Source organism: Mytilus galloprovincialis, chromosome 5 (genome assembly GCF_965363235.1).
Source record: "Mytilus galloprovincialis chromosome 5, xbMytGall1.hap1.1, whole genome shotgun sequence".
In the NCBI taxonomy this organism is placed as follows: Eukaryota; Metazoa; Mollusca; class Bivalvia; order Mytilida; family Mytilidae; genus Mytilus; species Mytilus galloprovincialis.
This window is the reverse complement of record NC_134842.1, coordinates 34,157,571-34,183,895: the sequence shown is the minus strand read 5'-3', so window position 1 is coordinate 34,183,895 and position 26,325 is coordinate 34,157,571. Positions and strand designations below refer to the sequence as shown.

Below are 26,325 nucleotides of genomic sequence, written 5' to 3'. Positions count from 1 at the left end.
AAATGTCATTTAAGAGATAACTGTATTGTATTTGAAGCTTTGCGGACGTCCATCGGTAGTTTTACTGTCGCAAATTTAGTTTACCTGGCGACGCGGAGCGGAAACAGGTAAACGGGTATTTGCGACAGTAAAACTACCGATGGACGTCCGCAAAGCTTCAAATACAATACAGTTATCTCTATTCTAATGCAAAACAAGTTCATAATTAAATTTCAATCATAATTTCAGTGTAAAATCTTCATTAAAAAAAAATCCGCGAAAAAATGTTATCTTCTTTGGTCCCTACACTACGTGACGTCATAGGTATACTTCCGGCGTCAAACATAAACAACGGGCGTTTATACTTGCGTCCGGTCTCTTCGAACTGTATTTGCTTAGCGTTTCTGATCTCTTATTTGCGTTGATCTTTAGCAGTGCTGGTGAGTTGCTGTTCACATCAGTGGTACTTTCGAAATTCAAACTGTTATGATGGCAGGAATTTATTTCCATATAAATGGTCCATAGTGCACTAAAGAGTAATTTTACATTGTACAGACGTAAGGGAAACAGGTCGGTTGTTTGGTTGACCTGTTTTGTATCCCTTTAAAAAAATGTTGATAGTATTTCCGACAAACCAGTTGGAGGGTACTGATCCTGTATTTATTGATGTGTTGTATATTCTAATCTCCGGTCCCTGTATATATGTGTGAGTTGATACTTGTCAGTTGTTTGATAATTCCTGGTACAGTCTTCAATATTTTTATTGTAATCTATAGGAAACTCTTCCTAAGAAAATCTGACCTGTAATGTTTAATATCTATCGGTGTTGTTGTTTTCTGATTTGTGACTTTATTTAACAATCTATGTTTTCTTTCTGTTGTCGTCCAGGGAAAGTTCCATCTTGTTACAATCTGTTTAGAAGGTATGCTCCTCACAATTGTTTCGTTCCTTAGTGTTAAACGGATATCACAATGCTTCAACGTCGTTCTTACTACTGTCTTCCTTGAATTGCTTGCGATATGATTCTAGGTCTGATCTTATACCTTCCATGAACAAATAAGTTCTCCTTGGTGGTGTTTTATTAATTTTTGCCTTTTTGTATTTACCATGATTTTAACAAGATTAAGGTCGCTTATATGTGATTCCACTTATATGTTCTGAATTATGTTTGGGTTGTTGTAACACAAATCTAAATCTTAAAAAAATTGAAAGCAGTTGACTTCCGTTTGGCTTTTCGGGATGTATAAAAATTTGGCGTCATGTCACATCCTAATTGATCAATGATTAAGTGACCAAAATTTCTAGTATAGTCTGTTGACTTGAAAAACGTCATCTTATTTTTCTTTTTAATACATAAGAACATTATAATTACAATGTTTGCCTGTAACTTAAGCGTTATATTTTTCAGTATACAGCTGAAAAATCTATCAATACAACAATGTCCAACCAAAATGTATACGGTTATTTTACCAAGAAAATATCAACAAATACAAGTTTATTGAGAAATGTATGGTACCAGAGTAAGATTACTCAGGTACGAAAAGAATTATACAGTAGTTACTCTCAGTATCATTCAGTCATCTTTGTGAACGACTTTGTGAATAAGAAGTCTTCAAAGAGTAACGATCTGTCTACAGACGAAATTCAACGAATCCATATCGAGGGGTTAATGCATCAACCTCTTAACTCAAAATTTTGCAGTTTTGAGATTATATGATTTTTTAAAGACAAAAGTATTATATAATATTCCCGAAATTTTTTAGAGCAATTGGTCATAAAACAAATTTTTAATTGACATGTTCATCAATCTATTATAAGTTTGATAACGAAAGTATGCCAACATGAACGACTTATCTCGTATTACTATAAGAATGAACGATTTATTCTTAAAATTAAATAGCTTGCACCAAGCGCCTCAACAAAATATCTAACTATAAGGTGTGTTGCATTCCTATTAACAAACAATGTATGAAAATGTATATGCCTCAACACTGTAACAAGTACTACCTTCATATTGCAATTGACATTTTGATTTATTTATTTCAACACCTAAAACCATTTCCCCCACAACATCAGATAATGTATTGCAGCTGTTAAAGAAATGTGAATATCAGCAGGTTATCAAACAAGCAAGGTCAATTAAATGTTACTGGCATGACCTCATATTAGATAATATAAACATCAACTGAGATTAAACCAAGTAATTGTTTTGATTGATGATGGGTTTTGACATGGAATTTTGATATTCAGCAAAAAAGCTGCAAATTAGAAAAAAAGGTTTGTATATTTTGTTTAAAAATAATGCATATTAAGATAGATAATTAATTTTTAATTCAATTATACTTTAATAACTTTTACATTTTAATTTACGTTTTTAAATTGAAATTATAACATAACATAATTATTTACCGTACAATTTATTAAACCTAGCTGTTTCTTAGAGAAAAATATTTAAAAAGATAATAAATTAAAGATGTTTGTATCTTTGTAAATTTCGTTAGTAACAATAAGCGCATGTTTTTTGTTTTGTTTTTGCAGTCGCATCTATATTATTTGAGACAAGAGAAAAAAGAAAAAGAAAAAAATGTATGCCTACAGATATTATTTGGTAAGTTTATACGGAAAAAGTAGTATATTGAAAAATGAATCAATTTTTTAATGAAACATACAAATTAAGTATATATTTTTTAAATGCAAAAAATAAATCGTAACATATGACTTTTTTTAAAAGATAAATAAGCTGCATAAGTATGTAAGAAAATATATATCTATTTACTATTTTAAGCATTTCAAATACAAAACACTTGTACACGATTATTTCATATATACAAAAATTATGTAACATTTAATATAATAATACTAGATTATATATGTTTAAGGAAAAATGTTTGAAAGAAAATATCTGCATTACATTTCGTATCTGTTGTAGATATAAAAAAGAATATGGCAGACATATAGTGGTCCTCAGATGATAACTTGGAGGAAACTTTGATACGGAATAAACTATCCAACAGGCCGATGTCACTGTAAACCCTGATACGGAATAAACTATCCAACAGGCTGATGTCACTGTATATCCTGATACGGTATCAACTATCCAACAGGCTGATGTCACTGTAAACCCAGATACGAAATCAACTATCCAACAGGCTGATGTCACTGTAAACCTTGCTACGGATTCAACTATCCAACAGGCTGATATCACTGTAAACCCTAATACGGAATCAACTATCCTATGAGCTGATGTCACTGTAAACCCTGATACGGAATCAACTATTCAACAGGCTAATGTCACTGTAAAGCCTGATACAGAATCAACTATCCAACAGGCTGATGTCACTGTAAATGCTGATACGGAATCAACTATGCAACAGGCTAATGTCACTGTAAAGCCTGATACAGAATCAACTATCCAACAGGCTGATGTCACTGTAAATGCTGATACGGAATCAACTATCCAACAGGCTGATGTCACTGTAAATGCTGATACGGAATCAACTATCCAACAGGCTGATATCACTGTAAACCCTAATACGGAATCAACTATCCAACGGACTGATGTCACTGTAAACCCTGATACGGAATCAACTATTCAACAGGCTAATGTCACTGTAAACCCTGTTACAGAATCAACTATCAAACAGGCTGATGTCAACGAGAGTGAAAGAACAGACGAGAAAAGGTCGTCCCGTTAATTTAATGGAGATACGGAAGAGATATGCTGCTAAAAAGAAAGATTTACTGAATCTTTGTAAAACTAGTGTTATTCCAAGAGAGTACCACAGCCTCTACAAAGGATTAAAATCTGACGACAAAACACCAAATATACTCCCAGATCCGATGTTGAGGAGGATGAAATTGACTCCGAAAAAGAATAATGATTAAGACTGGAAACTGCATCAGTTGTCTTCTCCGAAAAAGAATAATGATTAAGACTGGAAACTGCATCAGTTGTCTTCCAAACAAATACAATCTAACAATCTTGGTTTATCAGTTATATTAATACAACTTAAGGGAATATTAGGAAGAAGAACAATTGCGACATTTATAACATTAACTGATATAGTGAATTATGCATTTCATTTTCCATTCACGTAACCTTAGGAAACTCATTGATTGTTGCTGTGTTATATTTGATTGTGATCAAGTACATGGAATTATTTTAGTCTAATTGTCACTTATATCGAATTAAAAATTACTATATTTTGTTTTATTAACAACATTCGATCTTTCTTTATTGGAATTTTTGTCTTTTCTTCTTTAAGATTCAGTGCACTACTTCAAACAATACATTAATAAATTCAATTTCTTTATGTGTATATAATTTCATCATGTGTTTCAGAAAATAATAGTATTTATTATAAAAATAAAAAGGATCCTTTACCATAAATTCTTTAAAATAATGTAACCTTTTAAAACAAACAAAAAAAAAATGATTGGAAAATAATTTGTCAAAAAAAATAATGTTGTTTATGAATAATTATATATTATTTTTAATTCACTTTCTATGATTACTTTGTGTATAGTTTTCCCTGTATTTATATCATCTTTTTAATTATATCAAGTGTTATTTTGAATTTATTCACAGTATATAATTCAAAACAAATAAAAAATAATTAGTTATATTAATTCGTTTTTCAAATTCAACAATCTCTTATCGCTTGCAAATGCAATGATGCTTACCAAACAACATTTAGAATTTGATATACCACACAAGCTCAAATCTGTTATCACTAGTAATGACCTTGTGACACAAACATCTGTATTACTGTTTAATCATTATGGAATGCATATATCCGTTAAACGTTTCAAGTGCAATTATATCTTTTATCTGACAACCAATTAGCATCAAATTATAAAAGGATAGTAACTATGTCTATTTTAGCAATCTATGTTAATTTGATACATTTCTGTATTAAAATAGAATTTACATTTACAGTCAAACTTTGTATGTCGGTTTCTGAAAAGTCACAACTTTCTAGATACGAGATTGTTGCATTAACCCATCGATATTCAAAACGCAGAGAACGCTATTCCTACTTCTTGCAGTATAAAGATTCATAACATTGAGACAGACAGGAGTCATAGCTTGATATCGGAAAGAAATGTTCATGGATATCTACGCAAGGAAGTTGCAAGCAAAAACAAAAAGATGTACGATGAACCATGGACGCCTGATATTTACATAACAGATGAGTATTTAGACAGACTTAACATTCCGCCAGGTAAGGACAAATTGAGCTACATTAAATTGAGAATGGAAATTGGGAATGAGTCAAAGTCATAATAACCTGACCAAAGATAAAACAATAGCCGAGGCCCCCAATCTGAAACATGACGAAAATACCAAGCACGCTCCCTTTCGTTAGGCGTTAAGTATCATATCATTATAAAACATAACCCGTATCGTACAAAGAACTGGTTTTAGAATAAATGTGATTATTTCCAATGCAAATACCCTATGAGTGACTGAATATTAAAGCCAACATATGCCATCTTTAATGACCTGACCACAGTATTGTAACTATATCCCTTCTTGATAACTCTGTGTAAGGATTTGGTTAGCTTTTGAGTTGAATGTCGACATGCTTGTGCAGCTTTGTAAAGAATATTACCATAAAAGATTAGATGTGAAATACGTGAACGTTTAAAATGTATGCATGTTGATTTATATTTACGAATAAAGTCCTTGTATCGATTGTAAAATTTAATAAATGTTTTGACTAGTTTGAGATATCGAAAACCCTAGTGCAACAATATTTCATTATTACATAGATTTATTTCGTTTATATCTAATACGTTGTTCCATACACAGACTTTAAATTCCCCTGAGGAAGGATAAGTGAAGCTACATAGAATTCAGCATAGAAATTGGGAATGTGTCAAAGTGAAAACAACCAAGCCAAAGATAAAAAAAAAAAAGAAAAAAAAACCAAAGGCCCCCAATGTGTCTTTATTATAGCGATAAAATCCGCACCCGGAGACGTGCATCAGCTGACCCAATCAACAACAATGAATGAAGTGAGACAAGCTTTATAAATTTGCACAAACTATAAAATATCAAAATATATAGATTTACCTGGCACTGAATACTAATGAAGATTCCCAAACGACTATTTTGTCGATGTACGGATTCGTACGAAAACGCTCTTGGCGCTACTGAATCGAATGCAAGGCGTTTTCTCTTAATTATATAAGTCAGTACTGAACTAAATTCATAAATAAGAAAGCAATAATCGAGGTTGTTAAATGTAATATATGCCATTTTGTGCTTCTTTGTTTAATATTTTTATTTTGATTTAGATACTTGGGGTACTTGTACATCCTGTAATTATTGTTGATATTCTCGTATTCCTGGCTTTCATTTTTGATAATTTGCTTTTTCTATATGCCTTTTGGTGTTACCTCGATACATATAGTTTGGCTCTGTACTTATACATCCCGCTATAATTGTGCTATTGTAAAACTTGTTTGTTGCTTGTCTTTCGTTTGTGCTACTAGTATGTGCTTTGTCTATATGCCGTTTTATGTTTCTTTGTTACATATATGATTTGGCTCTGTACTTATTCATACCGTGATTTTATCATTGTACTATGGTAAATTTGTCTCAACTTTTCCTTTTTTGTGCTTCTGTGTTACATATTTGTTTGTTTTTTAGTGATTAAAAATGTACCATCGTTTACTGCTATATTTTTGACATTTTTACCTTTAATGTATGTTTGCTTTGATCGCGCATAGTTGTCAATATAATGGAATTTGATGCGACTGTCATTCAAGTGGGAGAATTAGCTAGCTATAAAACCAGGTTCATTCCTACATTTTCTACATAATAAAATGCCTGTACCAAGTCAGGAATATGACAGGTGTTATCATTTCGTTTGGTGTGTTTTTAGCGTTTGAGAGAATTTCCGTTTTGCATTTTCCTCGAAATTCAGTATTTTTGTGATTAAATGTACTAGATCTCATGCGCGGATCAGGGTAATGAACACGTACTGAATAACTGAAAAAGATTCTTGACATTTTTCCTTGCGATTAATTCAGACATTTAAAAATGTTCAGTTTTAAATGGCCATTTCAGTAGTAAAAACAGTTTCTATGTTTAATTATTTTTCAGGCAACCAAAGAAACCGACTCATAAACTTCTACTCACAATCCAAAATTCTGTTTTGCTTTTTATCATATCACATTGGAAATGAGTACATTGTTAGGTGTCGCAGGAGAATAATTGATAAGAAATATCCTCATAATATAGATTTTTTGAGTAATACACTACTTGCAAGCGGAAGTAAAGCCGAGGGTTTGGATATGAAAGGAAGCGACACAGATATTATGATGACAGACTCCACAATTGAAGCGTATGAAGGTGATGATAAATCGAATCCCTTGCTGTCATGTCGATACGATTCAATGTTACCTGACTTAAAACCAGGATACGTTCTGGTTGAAACTTGGATGAGAGGTTATCCGTCTACTCTGCTTTCAAGTTCTTTCTTTAAAACAAGTATTTCTGTTTTCGTGCCTTTTATGAAATTGATTTTTCAAATGGAACCTCATGGACCAGCTATGACTGCTTCAACTTGTGGAGAAGACTTTGATTTAGTTTATTGTATAAAAACTGTCACTTGGCCAAACATTGCGAGCGAATGGGTGCTTAGAAAAAGAAAATACGGATGGCCTTCACGGGAAATGATCCAAAATATTCAAAGTCAAAGTTGTCATTTAGTTCCTGTCAGTAGTAAAGTGGATGCTAGAACCACAGAAGAAATTGAATGGAGACTATCCTTTTCATTTGCAGAAAGGGAGCTAGTTCATTCTTTTAGTCATACACAACTGTTAGTATATGGATTACTGAAACTCATTTTAAAAGAGGTAATATGCGTCCATCATGATATAGCAGAACATTTGTGTTCCTACTTTTTGAAGACCACAATTTTCTGGGTAATAGAAGACAATCCACAATCTATTTGGAATGTCGATTTCCTTATTTTATCATTCCATTTATGCTTGGAACGCCTGATTCAATTTATTGTAGAGGAAAATTGTCCAAACTACTTTGTTCGAATCAATAATATGTTTTTAGAACGTTTCACACCAGCAGGAAAAGAAAAATTGCTGGCGCTCTTGTGCGAAATACGGCACAGTGGATTCAGCTGGGTTACTTTAAGTTCAACCTTGAGAAAACTTAAAACGTTTTTAAAGTATCCACTATCAATACGATCGCTTTATTGTGTTCAAAATGTAAAGTTTAAAAAAGAATGCTTAAGACTTATTTTAGATCTGTCAAGACACGCAAAACTCATTATGAGCAATATGATCATCGCTAAACGACAGAAATACCTCCTATCATATGTAAAATCTATGGTAAATACACCTGTTATCCGATGTCGCTTTCTGAGTCACATTTGTCACTTTTTAGAAATAGATGATAAGAAAATGACCCATAAACAACTACATACCTTACGAAAACTATACATACATTTATTGTGTATAGGATGTAGCGCAGATTTGGTGTGTGGTAAGACAATGCTAGCAAGCTGGTTGTATAATCAGGGAAAATTCCAAGAATGCTTGCAAGTCACCAGTTTTGTTTTAGAAAGCGTCAAGTTTAGATGTTTCCATGTTGGCACTAAAACTGTTGTGGAATGTTCTAGCACAACACATATGACAAAGGAGTTGAGTTCTGAGTTTCTAGGTTGTTTAAATCATTATTATACAGAAAATATCACTATTTCTGATAAGTCCGGAAAAATATCTGTGAGAGAACTGTCGAGATTTTTTAATTGTTTTTTAAATTTGTTATCCATAGAAGACTATAGGCAAAGAAATGCACTTTTTTATCAAGTTTGTCCTGAAGTATATTGTCATTTTTTGCGATTTTTATGCTATCTAAGACAATCTGATTTACCACATAGTGAGGAGGAGTTTAACAAAATGATACAAGTTCATTTCGTTGGATCAGAATACGAGAAACAAGTTCATGATTTAATCGTAACTATCATGAAAATCACGGGCAGAATTATAACACGAAATGTTCAAAATGATTGTGAAAGTGAAATCTTTACGATGAACGATTTTTTTCATATTGAATCTGATGGAGATCTTTCATGGTTTCGTGATATCGATGTTTCAATGTTATCTAGATTTTTTGATAGCTTTAATGACTATGGATGTGATGAAAACTATACGAGAAGAATTTTTGCGTTGCCTAATTCGATATTTCAAACAATTTTCAGTACATTAAATAAATAAAATGATGCTTGTTTTATTTGGAACAAACCGTCGTTAATAAACAAACACACACACTCTTTAGATAAAATTTGATTCGCTAAACCATTTTCTCTTTGTTCATTGTTTTATATAAATTGCAACAACTTCGTTTTGGAGTTGAAAAAGGGTTTCGTTTTTGTATTTCTACTTCGTAATATTATTTGGCCATTTGAACTTCTTTTTTTTAAGTGTCACTGATAGTCTTTTGTAAGCAAAATCTGGCGTAGGGAATTTTAATATTGGTTTCTATGATGTGTTTATTGTAATCTAGTCATGCGTAGAAGGGTTCTGAAATTAATTGCAGATGCTTTATTTCAAGTATGCAAATTAAACGTTGTTAATAAACAAACACACACACTCTTTAGATAAAATTTGATTCGCTAAACCATTTTCTCTCTGTTCATTGTTTTATATAAATTGCAACAACTTCGTTTTGGAGTTGAAAAAGGGTTTCGTTTTTGTATTTCTACTTCGTAATATTATTTGGCCATTTGAACTTTTTTTTTTAAGTGTCACTGATAGTCTTTTGTAAGCAAAATCTGGCGTAGGGAATTTTAATATTGGTTTCTATGATGTGTTTATTGTAATCTAGTCATGCGTAGAAGGGTTCTGAAATTAATTGCAGATGCTTTATTTCAAGTATGCAAATTAAACGTTGTTGAAAATATTTTATCAGCAAATATGTAAAAACAATAACCTTCACGTTGTGTTTTAACATGAGGAGTTAGGTAATGTTTCTTATATTTTATTTCCACCGCAATCTATTTATATATTTTGCGTGTTTCTCGCTCTTTAACTCAACGTAGTAAAGCCTGTAACCCTAACAAACTGCATGGTATTAAATGTTGGGATTGTTTTGTTAACCTTGTTGTATTTTTCCTAATTAAACTATAAATAAGGATAATGAACACTTTGCAGGTTTAAAACTGTACCAGAAGTTATCACCAACATTATGAGTTTAATATAATACCTGTTAGGGTTACTGTTAGGCACCGTAATAAAAGGACTTTAAAACTTACGTCAGCCTTAGCAAGTAATTAATCGCTTACCTAGTTTTTTTTTAGCCCAATTCATTCATCAAACATGATTTATATTTTTGAGCTATAATGTATATCAGTTTTTGCTTTAAACAGTTACTTTTAGGAATTTTGGTCTTCAATGCTCTTCAACATCGTACTTTTTTTGGCCTTTTTAACTATTTTGGATTCGAGCGTCACTGATGAGTCTTATGTAGACGAAACGCGCGTCTGGCGTATATACAAAATTTAGTCCTGGTATCTATGATGAGTTTATTTAAAGTTTAGAAGTATTAGGCCCAGTTGTTTCAGAGAAGATGTTTAAGATTTTTGCTGTTTGCAATTTATCTCTATCTTCAATAATATTCAAGATAATAACCCAAAACTGCAAAATATCCTTGAAATTACCAATTTAGTGGCAGCAACCCAACAATGGTTTGTTTGATTTGTCTGAAAATTTCAGGGCTGGTGGATCTTGACCTGTTTAACATTTTTACCTCTATCAGATTTGCTCTAAATGCTTTAGTTTTTGAGATATAAACCAAAAACTGCATTTGAACCCTATGTTCTATTTTTAGCCCTGTTTGTTGGTAGATCAAAACCTCGGATACAATTTATTAACTAGATACTATCAGACATTCACTGTAAGTTTGAAGGTATTTGGTCCAGTAGTTTCAGAGAAGAATATTTTTAAAATAGTTAACGACGACGACAGACGACGACTGACGTCAAGTGATGGCATAAGCTCACATGGGACCCTTCGGACCCGGTGAGCTAAAAACCTAATTCAATGGTTCAAATCTGCAAGTTATCGTACAAAATGGAAAGGCTATGCACAGAGTTTTAAATCCAACTGGACTAAGTGCAAACATAACTAGAGGCTCTTAAGAGCCTGTGTCGCTCACCTGACTGTACTTAGGTTATTGAAATAAGATAAAAATAGATAAAAATCTACTATCTAACAGATACTTACATAATGAGTGAGGCCAAATTTGGTAAAATATTGGCCCCATAATTTACATGTAGTAATAAATCCGGGTGGCCATCTTGAACAGTAAATCAGCAACAATGAAGCAGAACTTGATCACCACCTCAAAAGGAACATTTATGACGTAGTAATTAAGTTTCAAATTCATTGCAAGCAGTGGTACTCTAAAAGAAGACATTTGTATGTATTTCCCATGGGTCCTATGTTAAACTAAATCCCAAGCTGGCAGTCATCTTGGATAATTGATCAGCTACAAAGTAGCAACACCTGGTCAGCACATCATATGGAAAATTCATGCAATGTTTGGTTTCATTCCTTTCAGTGGTTCTCTAAAAAAGAAGACATTTGTATGGTTTTCCATGGGTCCAATGTTAAACTAAGTCCTCCGCTGGCGGCCATCTTGGACGAAGGATCGGCTACAAAGTAACAACATTTGGTCAGCATCTCATAAGGAATATTTATGCTATGTTTGGCTCCATTCAATTCAGAGGTTCTCTAAAAGAGGACATTTATATGTATTTCCCGTAGGGTCCTATGGTAAAGTAAGTGATCCGCTGGCGGCCATCTTGGATGATGGATCGGCTACAAAGTAACAAGATTGGTCAGCACCTCATAAGGAACATTCCTGCCATGGTTGGTAACATTCCATTCAGTGGTTCTCTAAAAGAAGACATTTGTATGTATTTCCTATAGGTTCCTATATGTTAAACTAAGTCCTCTACTGGCAGCCATCTTGGATGATGGATCAACTACAAAGTAACAACACTTGGTCAGCACATCATAAAGAACATTTATGTCATGTTTGGGTTCAATCCATGCAATGGCTTTCTAACAGAAGTTCAAAATTCAAAATGTAAAAAGTTAACAGCTATGACAGACGACAGACAACAAGTGATGAGAAAAGCTCACTTCGCCCTTTGCCCGTTGGCTACAGAAAACAGATTGATATAGAGTTAAAAAATGATATAATAGAGCCATAAAAAAAAGTAAAAAAGGGTGCAGAATAAGATTTTATGTTTGCTGTATTGCATACTAAAAAAGGCATTAAGAGTAAAACTTTTTCTATGGGTTGATGATGACTTTATTATTGTTGCTTTAAATATATTCCAAAGCTGTCATGATTTAGTGCTTGATTCTTTAGGTTGATTAGTGTACATACGTCTTGACCCAGAAACAACATTAATCTGAATTAATTACCACCCAAGTTATTATATAGTGACTTGAGTTTCACCAGTATTACTCAGATTACAATTCTACCTTGACGTCTAAAGTTGTATTTAGCCTAAAAAAATACTTATTTAGCCTTGAGAATTGAAATCTGAGTGATACTGCTAAAACTTAAGTCACTATTACCAATTCAAAAGAAAAAGCTTTGGATTAATAAATGCACCATATGCCTTTCAAATACTCCTGACAAAGGTTTTAAACGAATTGAACTGGACAGTAGCTTCAGTTTATACAAATTACATTTTGATTTTCAGTAAAATTGTGTGTGCATTTAAATCATTTACAATTGGTCTTTGATAAATTACAACAAGCAAATATTTCCAAAACCCAGCAAAAATTTCATTTTCTAAGAAAGTACATTAATTAAGCTGAAGTTTGTTTTGTCCAAAAAAATGATTTAAAGTTAATCCTGAAAGAAACCCTGGTGCACAATCATATCCAATACCAATAAAAACAAAACAAATATACCAACTGGCAGTTTCTAAGAATAATGCAGTTATTGCGAGAAATGTGTTATATAATTACTAAAAATAATACTTAACTTACTCATTACCATAGAAAATGACAATTTTATCTGGACACAAAATTGTCAAAAAGTCATTAAAAAACGGTTTTGTGCCAGCTCCAATTTTAGTATTTCCACACTTTAATAGAACAATTGTTTTGTGAGTAGATGCAATTGAATTTGCAATTAGCTTGGACAATTAAATTCAAACACAAAACTTGGACATTAGTAGCATATTGAGTTGATCACGAATAAAAATGGATGGAGACAATAAAATACATACACTATGTAGATGTATACTCGAATAACAAGGATATAATATTTGGCCAGTAATATCTCTGTTGTACAACTGCATAAGTTTTTTCTTCTCCTTGGTGACAACCACCAATATTCCTAATTTTTGATTTTTTTGAAATACTAAGGCTTTTCTACAACAGGCATAGATTAACTTAGCTGTATTTGGCAAAACTTTTAGGAATTTTGGTTCTCAATGCTCTTCAACTTCGTACTTTATTTGGCATTTTTAACTTTTTTGGATTCGAGTGTCACTGATGAGTCTTTTGTAGACGAAACGCGCGTCTGGCGTATACACTAAATTTAGTCCTGGTATCTATGATGAGTTTATATACTTATTTCCATATGATCCTTGGTATTAACACAGCAGCTGCTTAGCCATATACGTCCTTTTGGTAGACTCCTTGATTTTGTATTGAAGAAGTAGTACATCATGCCATTATCAAGGTTTAACTTTCAACAATGTGTGAAACCCTTACTGTAACTTTGAAAGGCCTTGGCATTACAAAATATGAAACAATACAGGATAGAAAATGAAAATATCTTTAAAAAATCTGCAAACAATTTAAACATACTGGTATATATTATTGTCAACAACCTCTTATCAATACAAAACCCCTTAAAAAAACCTAAAATACAAAAGATAAAAATGCAAAACAGTAAGAGAATGCATGCTTTTACAAAAAGCAAAAACGTTAATATAAATTTCATCTGTACAAAATATGTTTTTATAACACAAACATAACCATGCATGGTACAGACTTAAAATTTGAAAACCTAAACATATAAAATATAGTACAACATAAAAAAGTGTTAAAGGAGAACAGCTAAAACTGACAAAAACAAAGTGCAAAAGCAGAAGAGCTAAAACTGACAATGCTAAACTTTATCCGAGGGATTTGCAAACATAGACTCACAATGAATACTTATATATTGAGGACCAAAAGACAAGACACTACTGTTTGAATTATTCTGTGTTTTGGTCATCTTCAAACTGGGGTTAAATCATGGTTTTAACCTTACTATTAACCTTAAATTATCATATCAGCATGTTTATATTCCAGTCCATATTTGCAACTCACTAGCATCCATCATGTTCATGGGTATAACATATTAAGGCAATCATTCGAGTTGCCTGATTGATGGAAAAACACTAAAAAAAATGATGGAAGGGAGGATATGTGTAACATTATATGTCCATCCACTCAGTAGTAGGGTATAACCAAATTCATGTGAACAATTCTTTTGCAAGATCTAGCAATAAAACTTAATTCATCCAAGGTTTCAATGCAACCCTGACTATCGTATTATCATAATGAGATACAACTGTATGAGTTCATATACCATTGTATAGTTATATACTTAATCTATAATTGAACTGTCTAGTTAATTTCAAATATAAGACAGATATTATGGATATCAGTAATCTAACATTGTCAATCATATGATGTAAATGTGAACTTGATGGAGGTTAAGTCCTTTCTTTAAAGCAGGCCATAATACCATTTTTGGCTCTCATCACAACCTCGATAAAATGTTCTACGTCATGATCTGGATCTACAGTTATCTCAAATCTGAAAAAAAAATATATTGTTATGTCAAAATTGTTAGATAAAAACATACATAAATATAATATCTCAACCATGCAAAAGACAGCTTCTAAAAATTCTCAAATAGTAAATGCAATATTTGGCATACATCCTGATAAAGGTCTAACAACAATAAAGCAATGTGTTAATAAAAATTATTTTCCAGTTAAAGTTACAAATATTAAAACACAAACAAAGCACATTTATTACTGTAAATCAATGAATGCAGTAAGTTCCAAAGAAAACAATTCATGACAAGGGTTGGGCCTTCAAACATGTTTAACCACATTCATTATGTGCCAGTCCCAAGTCATGAGCCTGTAGTTTAGTGGTTGACATTATTTCATGCCTAGCCTATTTCTTTTTGTAACTTGTTTTTTCATATATAATTTAGGTTGTTAGTTTTTCTCAATTTATGTCTTTCTTATTTTTCATGTTTGGGCCTTTTAAAGTCAACTATACAGTATGGGTTTTTGATCATCTTTGAAAAAAATCATTTTGCCTACTGTTGCTTACATGTGCTTCATTTGAACTTTGGTTAATGGTTGTCTCATTGGCAATCAAACCAGATCTCCTTATTTTACATCTTTTAATTTTTGCCCAAAAATTTTTTATTCTAAAATACAACAATATTACCTATTGACTAGTCTAGCAATTAGGACCTTTTCTTCATTTTGTGCAAATGCTTGGCCAATACAATTTCTGAAATAAAAAATATTCACATTGCCTGGGTGGAAAATTGAATAAAGTCAAAAGCTGAATAATTGATGTTTTCTCCTTATTAATAAATACTGTAGTAGTTCAGAAAATTAGTAAATTGAAATGCTTTTTGTCTCTTTCAAACTGCTGACATTCATAATTATCTTCATTCTTCTCCATGAAAGGAATACAATTATAAAAGTCCTTTTCATTGACTTTTATCATCTGTATTTATCCACTAATTTATGGTGGATAATTTGTATTTACCATGGTCCAACTGAAAATGGAGTAAACCTATTAGGATCCTCTGCATTATAGGGGAGATAATTTATGTTCATCTCAATCAACCAGAAAATGGAGTAAAACTATAAGGATCAACTGTGTTTGTTTCAATTAGTCTTCCTGCATAATTAGAGATAATTAATAGTTACCTTGGTCAAGCAGAAAATTGAGTAAAGTTATAAGGATCAACTGACGAAGTCTTTCTGGATTGAAAGTTTCTGTAGGAAAGGGGAGACAACACAAATTTACATTTTTCAAGCAGAAAATAGAGTACAACTTTAAGAATCTACCTAGGAATCTGTCTCAATTAAAATCTTACGATATTTGTCTCTCCTTAATTGTTTTACATTTCAGGGGAGATAACTCAAATTTATCTTTGTCAAGCAGAAATAGAGTACAACTATAAGAATCTACCTAGGAAGTCTGTCTGAATTAAAATCTTGCGATATTTGTCTCGTTAATTGTTTTACATTTCAGGGGAGATACTTCACATTTACCTTGGTCCAGCTGAAAATGGAGTTAAACTATATGGATCCATATCATGATGTTTGTCTCCCTCAAATCTCTCTGGTTTAAACTCCTAGAATTGAAAACAAATAGTATTCTAACTTATCAGTATTTGCTTTATAGATAAGAAAAGTTTGAAAGGACTAAAGAATGTGAAAAGGTGCTTCATTTAATTATACAATTTCAAATTATATTCATGGATTGCTTGTTTAACAACTGTAAAAAAAAGAATGACACATAAACATGCTCTTGTCAAATTTTATATCTGATATTAAATAATATGTCATAAAGTTTCTGGATATTTGGTAATGTATAATGTATCTTAGCTAGAAAATTGTATAACTTTACTTTAAATTGTTACTTGGATGAAGAGTTGTCTCATTGACACTCATACCACATCTTCCTATATCTTTTAAACATAATAGGATTTGTATTCAATCTAATGAAATATCTCTTGTTAAATCTTATATCCAATTAACAACAGCTGATTTTTCATATTGAACATATTACATTCTAAACCTGTCCCTTATACTGTGGATTCACTATTTTCGTTGTTACCAATTTTAGTGTACTTAGGAAAGGAAACATTTTCATGAATAGTTTATTTCTTGTTTTCCCAAAGTCTGCATTCAAACCTATAAAAACATTGTTAGTCATTGAACAGTTAATTTCTTGGTTCACCTGTACCCATGAGATCCATAAACATTGTTTTTCCAACGAGTAATAATGAACCCCTAGTAGTACATCTTATTTAAGTCTATGAGTGTGGATTCCATTGACAGGAAAAAATAGCTGGATTTGTCAACCCTGTCAATACACAATTTTTACCCTCCTTTCAGAAGTAATTCTAAAAAAAAAATTGTTTTTGACCTTGATTTGACATTGGGAAACACCTTCGAAGCACCTAATTTGTAGACTTACCCATGGGTCCTCCCATACATCAGGATGGTGATGAGCATGATAGATAGCCATATCTATAAAACTTCCTTTAGGTATCTCTACACCTTCAATAACACATGGCTCATCTAGCATTCTACTGATAACAGGTACTGGTGTATGATGTCTCATTACCTCCTTGAGGAAACAACTCAAATATTTCATTTTAGATATGTCTTCACTGAAATAAAATATTTGAAAGATTTAAAAAAAATCAAACATGATGAATATAAGATGAAAAAAATATGACATTTTTTGTTGAATGATATGTACACAGTCAACTTTCAATATATTGTAACTGATGGGACATGATAACATTTCTAATTATATGAAATTTGACCAAAAAGGAGCTTACCTCAAACAATCAAGTGGAGAAAACTAGATTTTGCACATAATTAAACCAGTATTGCTCATTATGATGTATTTTAATGGACAACGATCAAATTCATATCCTTTTTTAGCAGATGTTATTATTTTTAGTAGTTGTTTAAATACTGTATGATTTCTTTTAAGTTCGGCTTCGAAAGATATCTACAATGAATCATTTTTAGACTCAGGCAAATATTAAGTCAACTAGGATAGAGGCCAGTGTTCTCCCCAGAAATTTTGGATAGCATCACATTTTGCGTAAAAAAAAATAACTGTATTTTTTTTAATGTCATTTGTCGCGTCGCGTTGATGCTCTATTTCCTTTATATGTTTTAGTTTATATTGTTCAATTCATAACTGAGAATACAATTAAACTATAACCACAAAAACAGTTGTTTCAGTTGATGTTTTCTTTATTCATTTATAGTTACAGAATTGTTTTTTTCCTTTTGTGCCAAACAAAAATAAATATGTGGTTTCAGTTACCCAACAATAAGTCAAATGAATGAATGGTTCATTATAGTGCAACCTGTATATATACAAAACTCAATATCTAGTACACAAAATTAACTATTTTTTATATTATATTAAGTAAAGATAAAGTAGCAAAAGTAGCAAAAAAAAATCAATTTAAAAACTTCTTTTATCATGTTTATTAAATTCATTGTTTCATGGCACTCAATGAATTAGTCCCAGTTGTTTCTTATCTTTACATCAAAATGATATGTATTTTTAACAAAGTTATCTAACAAATAGTCTGTTAATGCGTAGTTTTCTCTCTTGGAACATTTTTTCTGTCTACTGTCCATCTGTTGTCATTATCGTGAAAATGCGGATTTTTGTCATTCTGGTCCGGTTCCTATCCGCAGTTTACACAAAAATGTGCAATGGCGGCCGTAGAAAAATTTGCGAAAATGAGTCCGAGAATAAACATTGTTTGACAAGAGATTGTGAATGAATAAGACGCTTTTAATGCATTAAATGGATTAAACATAAACTTAAGCCAATTATTATAACTTTTTAAAGAAGTATTAGACTTATTTTAGCTCTAAACCAAAATTCTTGCTCTCGTATTACCGGAAGAGAAAAAAAGTAATTTTTGGAGAGTTGCACAAATAAAGGATCTTTTAAAAAGAAAAAAACGTTTCAATCTTTGAAATTTCGTAATACAAAACATAGATTTCGAATTGTTTTGTGATTGCATTTTTCCATGTCGAAATTGGTGATTGCAGACACGTGGTATTAGTCATGTCACAAGTGTCAGCTTGGGATATTCGCATCCAAACAGTTATCACCCTGAGGGCAATTAACAACTAGCTATTTAATCTCTTAATTGCCTTTAGTGTCCGACTTAAAGGGATTACAATTAAAGGTGATATAATTTTTATGATCATAATCGATAATAGATGAAAGTTCAAAATTGAGGACAAGTAAAATAGCATCTTCAAAATAATTATAGCGTCGCGGGAATTATTAAAGCATCACGGTGAAAAAATATAGCGTCGGCCTGGGGAGAACACTGGAGGCAAAGAACTAGGCTGTTTAGTTAATATCCACATTTCTTAACCTTGTCTAGGCATCTAACTATTTAACTCTGTTTAAAGAGTTCATTCTATTCTCTCAGGGCTTTCTTTTCTTTTGGTTTTTATATCTAAATGGATAAATAAGTTTCTGATAATAGAAAACTACATCCTCTTATTTTCTAAACAAGTGAAACTGCAAGCTACTGCTCACTGATGATACCCCCGCGGCAAGTGGATAATTTTAATATTTTAAAAATATGCAAGTGTTTGGTATACAGGAAGTTGTTGAGTGTTAAATCTGAAAACGCATCACACGGTATAGCTGATTTGCATAAATCCTGAAACCAAATTTCAGCAATCCTTTTATTGTAGTTCCTAAGAAAAACATGACGAAAATTTTCAACTTGGTTATCATGTGTTAAATAATACAAGTGTTCGGTAAACAGGAAGTTGTCGAGTGATGAATCTGATAACCCATCAAATGGTATAGCAGACTTATATAAACCCTGGAACCACATTTCAGAAATCCTTGTATTTCCTGACAAAAATGAAACGAAAAATATTCATGGAAGGGATGGACTGATGGACTGACGGACGGACTGACGGACATACAGAGGTAAAACAGTATACCCCCCTTTTTTCAAAGCAGGGGTATAATTAACATTTGTAAACACTTCATAATAGTGTTTACAAAACAAATTTATTAGCCATTACATTAACAAATGTGGCATACCACAAGCTTCTTTCATAAAATTATAGAAAGGTTTAAATACAAAGGAAACAGCTTATCATTATTTTATTCCAAACCATAAGTATCAATATATTCAGAAAGGTTATACTTCAATTCGCCTTGACTGTAGGTGAGTGCAGGAGGTCATGGGTTCAAATCCTGGCCGGGTCAAACCAAAGATTTTTAAATTGGTATTTGCTGCTTCTATTATTATCACGTGGCATTAAGGAGTAAGAGCAAAGGCTAGTCAGCATCTGAGTCAAAATATTGTGTTCTGGTAAGGTGACAAGACATACAATAACAAGAATGTGTCCCCAGTACACGGATGCCCCATCCGCACTATCATTTTCTATGTTCAGTGGACCGTGAAAATGGGGTTAAATCTCTAATTTGGAATTAAAATTAGAAAGATCATATCATACAGAACATATGTACTAAGTTTCAAGTTGATTAGACTTCAACTTCATCAAAAACTACCTCGACCAAAAACTTTAACCTGAAGCGGGACAGACGGACGAACGAACGAACGGACGAACGAACGAACGAACGGACGAACGGACGCACAGACCAGAAAACATAATGCCCATAAATGGGGCATAATAAATGGGGCATAAAAATGTAGTCTTCCTACAGACTGTTACCTTGTGAGCTAGCATGTTGGTCTACTTAAAAACAGGGTTAATATTTATATTACATTAACATGTTCTCGTCATGAATATGCATATCAATTTTCCGCTGGATGTTAAGCAAACATCCATCATCATTATCAATTAATTAAGCCTTTTACTTACCAATCAACATACTGTTTATCCCCAATGACCCCTCTGACCTCTTCATAAACTTTGTCCTGTATATCTTTGTGTTTGCCTAAACTGTATATACTCCAGCTCAATACACTGGATGTTGTGTCGTGACCTTTATTTCATGACGAGACAAATCATCATTTCATGAGTGTAAAAATTAGATGTTAACAAATAGACGGAGCTATTCAAAAATAACCATCAAGAGCTGAGCACATACTAGATGAATAATGGAAGAATCTGACTTAATAGGTTTAAAACTGTAGATATTATTCATTAATCTGATTCTGTTTCATCAACTTTTATTATCATTTTAACTTTATAAACAGTATTAAGTTAACATACAATATCTTTCTTAAAATAACATGAAACTACTAAAAAAGGTTTACATTACATAAGTTCATTGAATTTTGATACATAGATAAAATGCATACAGCAGAGGTTCAAAATTAATCCTAAATCAAAAAGGTTCAGGACTTATGGAACTAACAACTCAAAGGTCATGCTGTGAAAATCAAAGGTTAGAACTCAGGTGTTTAAAAGAACTATTTTCAGGGGTCATTTAGGATCAGGACTCTTGATTTCTTTACATTTAAGTTTGTAGACTTAGGACATACAGAATTCAAAACATCTGATACACGATTGGAATACATCGACTAACATATAAAATGCTGGATATTCAATCAAGTAAATGTATAGCTTGCTGTTCTGTGTGAGCCAAGGCTCTGTGTTGAAAACCGTACTTTAACCTATAATGGTTTACTTTTACAAATTGCAAATTAGATTGAGAGTTGTCTTATTGACACTCATACCACATCTTCTTATATCTATAATTCTAAACATAATACTTTACCAGCAAACATAAATGTATCCACCTCAGATCTAATCTCTTCATTAGTTAATCCTTTACCAGATTCATCTCTCGCTGTTAACAAAATATCCAGAAAATCCAACTGTCTTTTCTTCTTTGTTTCGGAACCGTCCTTCTATAAAAGTATTAAGTTATAATAAGGTGAAATAATTAAAGAAAAAAAAAATGAAATACTCAACCAATGGGATTTTCATTTCAGGTATAAGCTTTGTTTTTATTTTTTTGTTTGTTTAATTTTGATTTATAAAAAACATGACAAAATGTAGCACAAATTGATTTACCCATATTAACTGTCACATACAAGAACAAATAAAAATACTATGAATATTCTCCATTTTACATAACAAAATTTGATCTGCAGATTGTCTGATACCAGTATATTTATAAATGGGTACCTTATGAATGACATAGTATCATTTATTGTTCACTATATCATATATGTTGTATATCGATTAAGGCATGATCATTCCAGAGGTATTACAAATAGGGCTTAGATACAGAATATGTGATGAATGTATGCAATCTTGGATATACAAATAAGGTTTCAAAGTATCATCTATATTTGATTTTCAAAACAATAGTATCAACATCTTAAAACTGTTTTAAGGATGTCTGCTGGTCATGTTTTGGAATTTTTGTCATAATTTCGGAATCCTCTGGTTTTATCCATTTGAATGCATTAAAAAAAATTCCCAATGAACCCCCATTTTTCTTTTTGTAAATCTTTTACATGTATAATTACAAGTCATTTGTAAAAGTCTTATAAAATTTTATTTATTTTTTAATAGTATTTGAGAACTTTAACTGGTCAATGATAAAGCTATGAAAAATCAAGAGAGAACATCTTCCCGCCAAAATTCTAATGGCTAATATCTCGAAAACAAGCACATTGACCCCAATATTTTTTTGGCTTTTTTGATTTCTCAATTTATTCCCTATCAATACATACTAGCTTTATAAAAAGTTATTTATTTTGAAACTGAGCAGCGAACATCCTTAATAAAGGATATAAAGGTATTATTTCACACCATTTGAATAAAATTCTAGTGAAAACGGTTTATAATTGATATAATATATCATACCAAATCATCTTTTCTCTTCAAAATAATATCTTCTGAAAACTCATGAACATAATCACAGAGCTTGAAAAATTCTTTACCACTAGGTGATAGCTTGAATAGAAATTCTGGATACAAATTAATGTTTCTACAAAATAAAGGCATTACTTGTCAGTTACATATAAAAGTTTGAAATCAATATATCAAAGCCAAAATAATTCAAATTAAGCATGTGTTATGTTGTAAGATACTGCATGAATGGCTATAATATTGTATTGAAATCAAGTGGCATCCATTCTAATGATTAATTTCAGTACATGTATGGACAAACAAAGTAAATGTTGGTGCCAATACAGTGCAATGAATTATTCCAAATGAAAGTTGTTACTTTTTGGGCACCCAATTATTAACTTTCCTTTCTCACCCAACAAATATGTATCACGGGGCTTTCTTGTGTGTGTTTTAGAACTATGTCATTATTTCGGATCTACGTATCCGGGATCGTAATCCATGTTGCCCGTTAACATAGGGAACTAGCTATTGTATATATGCCACCATAAAGTCACTGTTAGAATTGAACTAAGTCTCCTTAATGTTCACATGTTTAATCTTATAAAAGTACATGTATATATATAATATATTTGAAGGTTCACAATTATAACTTCCAATACAAAAGTTACTAAATTCCAGCTATATAAAACAACATGTTACTTCAAGCTACTACTCTAATATCTCTGACCAATACATAAAGTTTCTCACAAGATCGAGCTATAAACATGTTCTTAATTTATGTAAGGCATTGATTAATGGTCTTAGATTATTTGGATAAACTTGTAAATGCTATTGCAGTTCAACTGTGCAACTAATGTATCGTATAAAGTGTCACATTAAACAAGATGAAAGATCATTAAACTGATTAAGAACTGACTATCAAATCTTAGATGGAATTGATTACGCCACATCACTCCCCGCTAAACAAAATTAGTTTTCACTCGAATTAAAAAAAATCATACCAAAAATATTATATAAGTAAAAAATAGGGGGAGGCAATGTGAACATTAAAAAATAAAAATTTTCTTTTACTAAAACTACTTAAAAAAATCTAAACTAATAATAATAAAAAAATAATGATAATTGCTATACCATGTAATTTATCAATTTACGTAGTGAATAGTTGTGGAAAACTTGCAAAAAGATTACTTAAAATCTAAATTTACAATTATCCTTTCAACTTCAAACTCTTGATATTTATAACTACAAAAGAGGCACTAAACAAAAATCATAAAAAATATAATACACACAAGTTTGACAATTATAAATCTATTCAAATACATTATGGTAAGGTCTTTCCGGAATTTTGACCGTTAATCCAAGCGTAAACGAAATGATAAAATAATTAAAAGCATCAATTAAAATCAACTAATCATTATTTCTGGGCAATCCAATTCAGAAAATCAGCACTAATTAGCTGCAATTTTCACTTCTATGTGACCATATCACCATAGAACTACCAACACTGTAAATCATCTTCACATGGACACTCCCATGAACCTCCAACTAGTATAAGCAACCCTTCTCGGTTAACTTAACTACACCCAATACGCCCACTCTCGTAATAACAAGAGATTAAAAATTAGCTTAATCAAACATGTGTAATACAAAATAAAATGCAAAAAAAATATACAATAAAAAACTAAACCTAGGCATAAAACATTCTGAATGGATAAAAACATTTATGAAAACTAAAGTTATTTACAAAAATGAAAATATTGTCCACATGCATGACTTCTTCGGTTTGAACTTGCGGAACCACTTCTTCTAATCTTTCAACAGGGGTGCCATTTTCCTTCATTTCTCACGGTCTCTGCAGATAGGTTGCTGGTTATGGATCGACAGATTCGCCAGTCCATACTGGTATTTACATATATACATTGTCACCAACACACAACTCAGAGTCATCTCAGGTTTCTAGTCATCGAAATTGTTCTCCAGCGTCTTCTCCAATGTTCATCAATATAATACTGAATACTCTCGCGTATAAACGTTAACATTCATGTTTGGTAAAAAGTGTATCCAAAAAAACAAAGAAACAAAAAGGCTGACACAAAAGTTCACAAATATTTACAGCAAGTCACTTAATTACATTATGCCATATACAAAGTTATCCTATTTCTATCTCTCGTCTAATTTGATCATAACAGCACTGCTAGTTTCAATTGAATAAATCCAAAAAATGTTTATGCTTTCCAAAGACGCCATGCCTTTGCTAATTCGTCCAGATTTCGCAGACATCATAACTCCGGTAACTGATATAGTTAACCACGGGTACCTCCACCAGATATCACGGGGCTTTCTTGTGTGTGTTTTAGAACTATGTCATTATTTCGGATCTACGTATCCGGGATCGTAATCCATGTTGCCCGTTAACATAGGGAACTAGCTATTGTATATATGCCACCATAAAGTCACTGTTAGAATTGAACTAAGTCTCCTTAATGTTCACATGTTTAATCTTATAAAAGTACATGTATATATATAATATATTTGAAGGTTCACAATTATAACTTCCAATACAAAACGTTACTAAATTCCAGCTATATAAAACAACATGTTACTTCAAGCTACTACTCTAATATCTCTGACCAATACATAAAGTTTCTTACAAGATCGAGCTATAAACATGTTCTTAATTTATGTAAGGCATTGATTAATGGTCTTAGATTATTTGGATAAACTTGTAAATGCTATTGCAGTTCAACTGTGCAACTAATGTATCGTATAAAGTGTCACATTAAACAAGATGAAAGATCATTAAACTGATTAAGAACTGACCATCAAATCTTAGATGGAATTGATTACGCCACATATGAATGATTTTGTTTCAAGTGAGTCAAATCATGATCCTTACCTTTAACCTTTAACATTTATTTGCACAAATGAGTTTTATATTCAATTTGCAATTGGTACTAAGCGTACTGAATGTGTTGAAGCGACTGAACATCGTCCTCATATTTTGTCTTCAGGGATTCTCAAAAGCAGCAAATGAGGAATCAAACATAAACTGCACATACATGTTCTTACACCATGATGAAAGAAAAGTATGCAAGCATGAATCAAAACTTCTTTTATTCAAATAACAATTTTTAAAAGGCTTCAAGCTATTCTAAATAACTTTAGTTCAGAATATTTTTCATAACTTACAGACATCTATGTAGCATAAGCTCAATCATTCTTTTAACTGCTTTAACATATGGATGGCTCTCACTGTAAAGATTAAATGTAATTTTAACAAAGTATACAAAATGTATGTACAAATAGGAATCATTAGTACCTGTATATCACATATTTGTTATCTTTTTAATCTAATAATACATAACTTCCTATAAATGCTTTCAAATTAAAGATGAATCTTACTAATTTCTTTGACATAATTTCTTACCCTACATCTTGTATATTTCCTTTGTATGACAGAGCACACTGTAACAAGATATCTAATGTAGCCAGTCCTGAATATTGAAACACCTCCACATATTTTCCATTCTTACTTCCCTCTGCAAACTTTACCTGTTAAAGAAAATAGAATATTAGACCTTACATAGTTGATTATTTTACCTTTTGATGTTTATCTAAAGACAATTATGTACATAATATTATAGTTTTCAAAAATAAATATTTTCATGATATA

General features: G+C 31.6%; 2 protein-coding genes and 1 long non-coding RNA gene across 5 annotated transcripts in view; 2 read left to right on the top strand and 1 right to left on the bottom strand.

The window, feature by feature from the left end:
- The first annotated feature begins 1,636 nt into the window (after nucleotides 1–1,636).
- LOC143074449 (uncharacterized) lies at nucleotides 1,637–3,140 on the top strand. The gene is made up of 3 exons (XR_012977864.1): nucleotides 1,637–2,256; nucleotides 2,518–2,587; nucleotides 2,909–3,140. It is a non-coding gene; the product is annotated as an uncharacterized LOC143074449 (long non-coding RNA).
- A 1,845-nt stretch (nucleotides 3,141–4,985) lies between these two features.
- Nucleotides 4,986–9,331, top strand: LOC143075677 (uncharacterized). Its single transcript, XM_076251210.1, has 2 exons — nucleotides 4,986–5,204; nucleotides 7,094–9,331. The coding sequence occupies exons 1-2, from the start codon at nucleotides 5,132–5,134 to the stop codon at nucleotides 9,226–9,228; spliced, it is 2,208 nt and encodes a 735-aa protein (XP_076107325.1). The 5' UTR covers nucleotides 4,986–5,131; the 3' UTR covers nucleotides 9,229–9,331.
- A 4,475-nt stretch (nucleotides 9,332–13,806) lies between these two features.
- Nucleotides 13,807–26,325, bottom strand: part of LOC143075676 (cytochrome P450 4A4-like) — a 23,373-nt gene continuing 10,854 nt past the window's right edge. For all 3 annotated transcript variants that reach the window (XM_076251209.1, XM_076251208.1, XM_076251207.1), the window contains exons 5-13: nucleotides 26,080–26,204; nucleotides 25,842–25,904; nucleotides 22,665–22,788; nucleotides 21,565–21,697; nucleotides 20,703–20,826; nucleotides 17,275–17,470; nucleotides 16,344–16,426; nucleotides 15,502–15,567; nucleotides 13,807–14,850 (exon numbers count right to left, since the gene is read on the bottom strand). In XM_076251209.1, the coding sequence (XP_076107324.1) occupies nucleotides 14,748–14,850; nucleotides 15,502–15,567; nucleotides 16,344–16,426; nucleotides 17,275–17,470; nucleotides 20,703–20,826; nucleotides 21,565–21,697; nucleotides 22,665–22,788; nucleotides 25,842–25,904; nucleotides 26,080–26,204 (1,017 nt within the window). In that variant the 3' untranslated portion in view covers nucleotides 13,807–14,747. The remainder of the gene's footprint in view (nucleotides 14,851–15,501; nucleotides 15,568–16,343; nucleotides 16,427–17,274; nucleotides 17,471–20,702; nucleotides 20,827–21,564; nucleotides 21,698–22,664; nucleotides 22,789–25,841; nucleotides 25,905–26,079; nucleotides 26,205–26,325) is intronic.

Bases quoted from the DNA above. Each gene is read 5' to 3' on its own strand.
- LOC143075677 (XM_076251210.1), top strand. From the start codon at position 5,132: ATGTACGATGAACCATGGACGCCTGATATTTACATAACAGATGAGTAT. The intron at 5,205-7,093 runs GTAAGGACAAAT...ATTATTTTTCAG, and splicing joins CAGACTTAACATTCCGCCAG to GCAACCAAAGAAACCGACTC.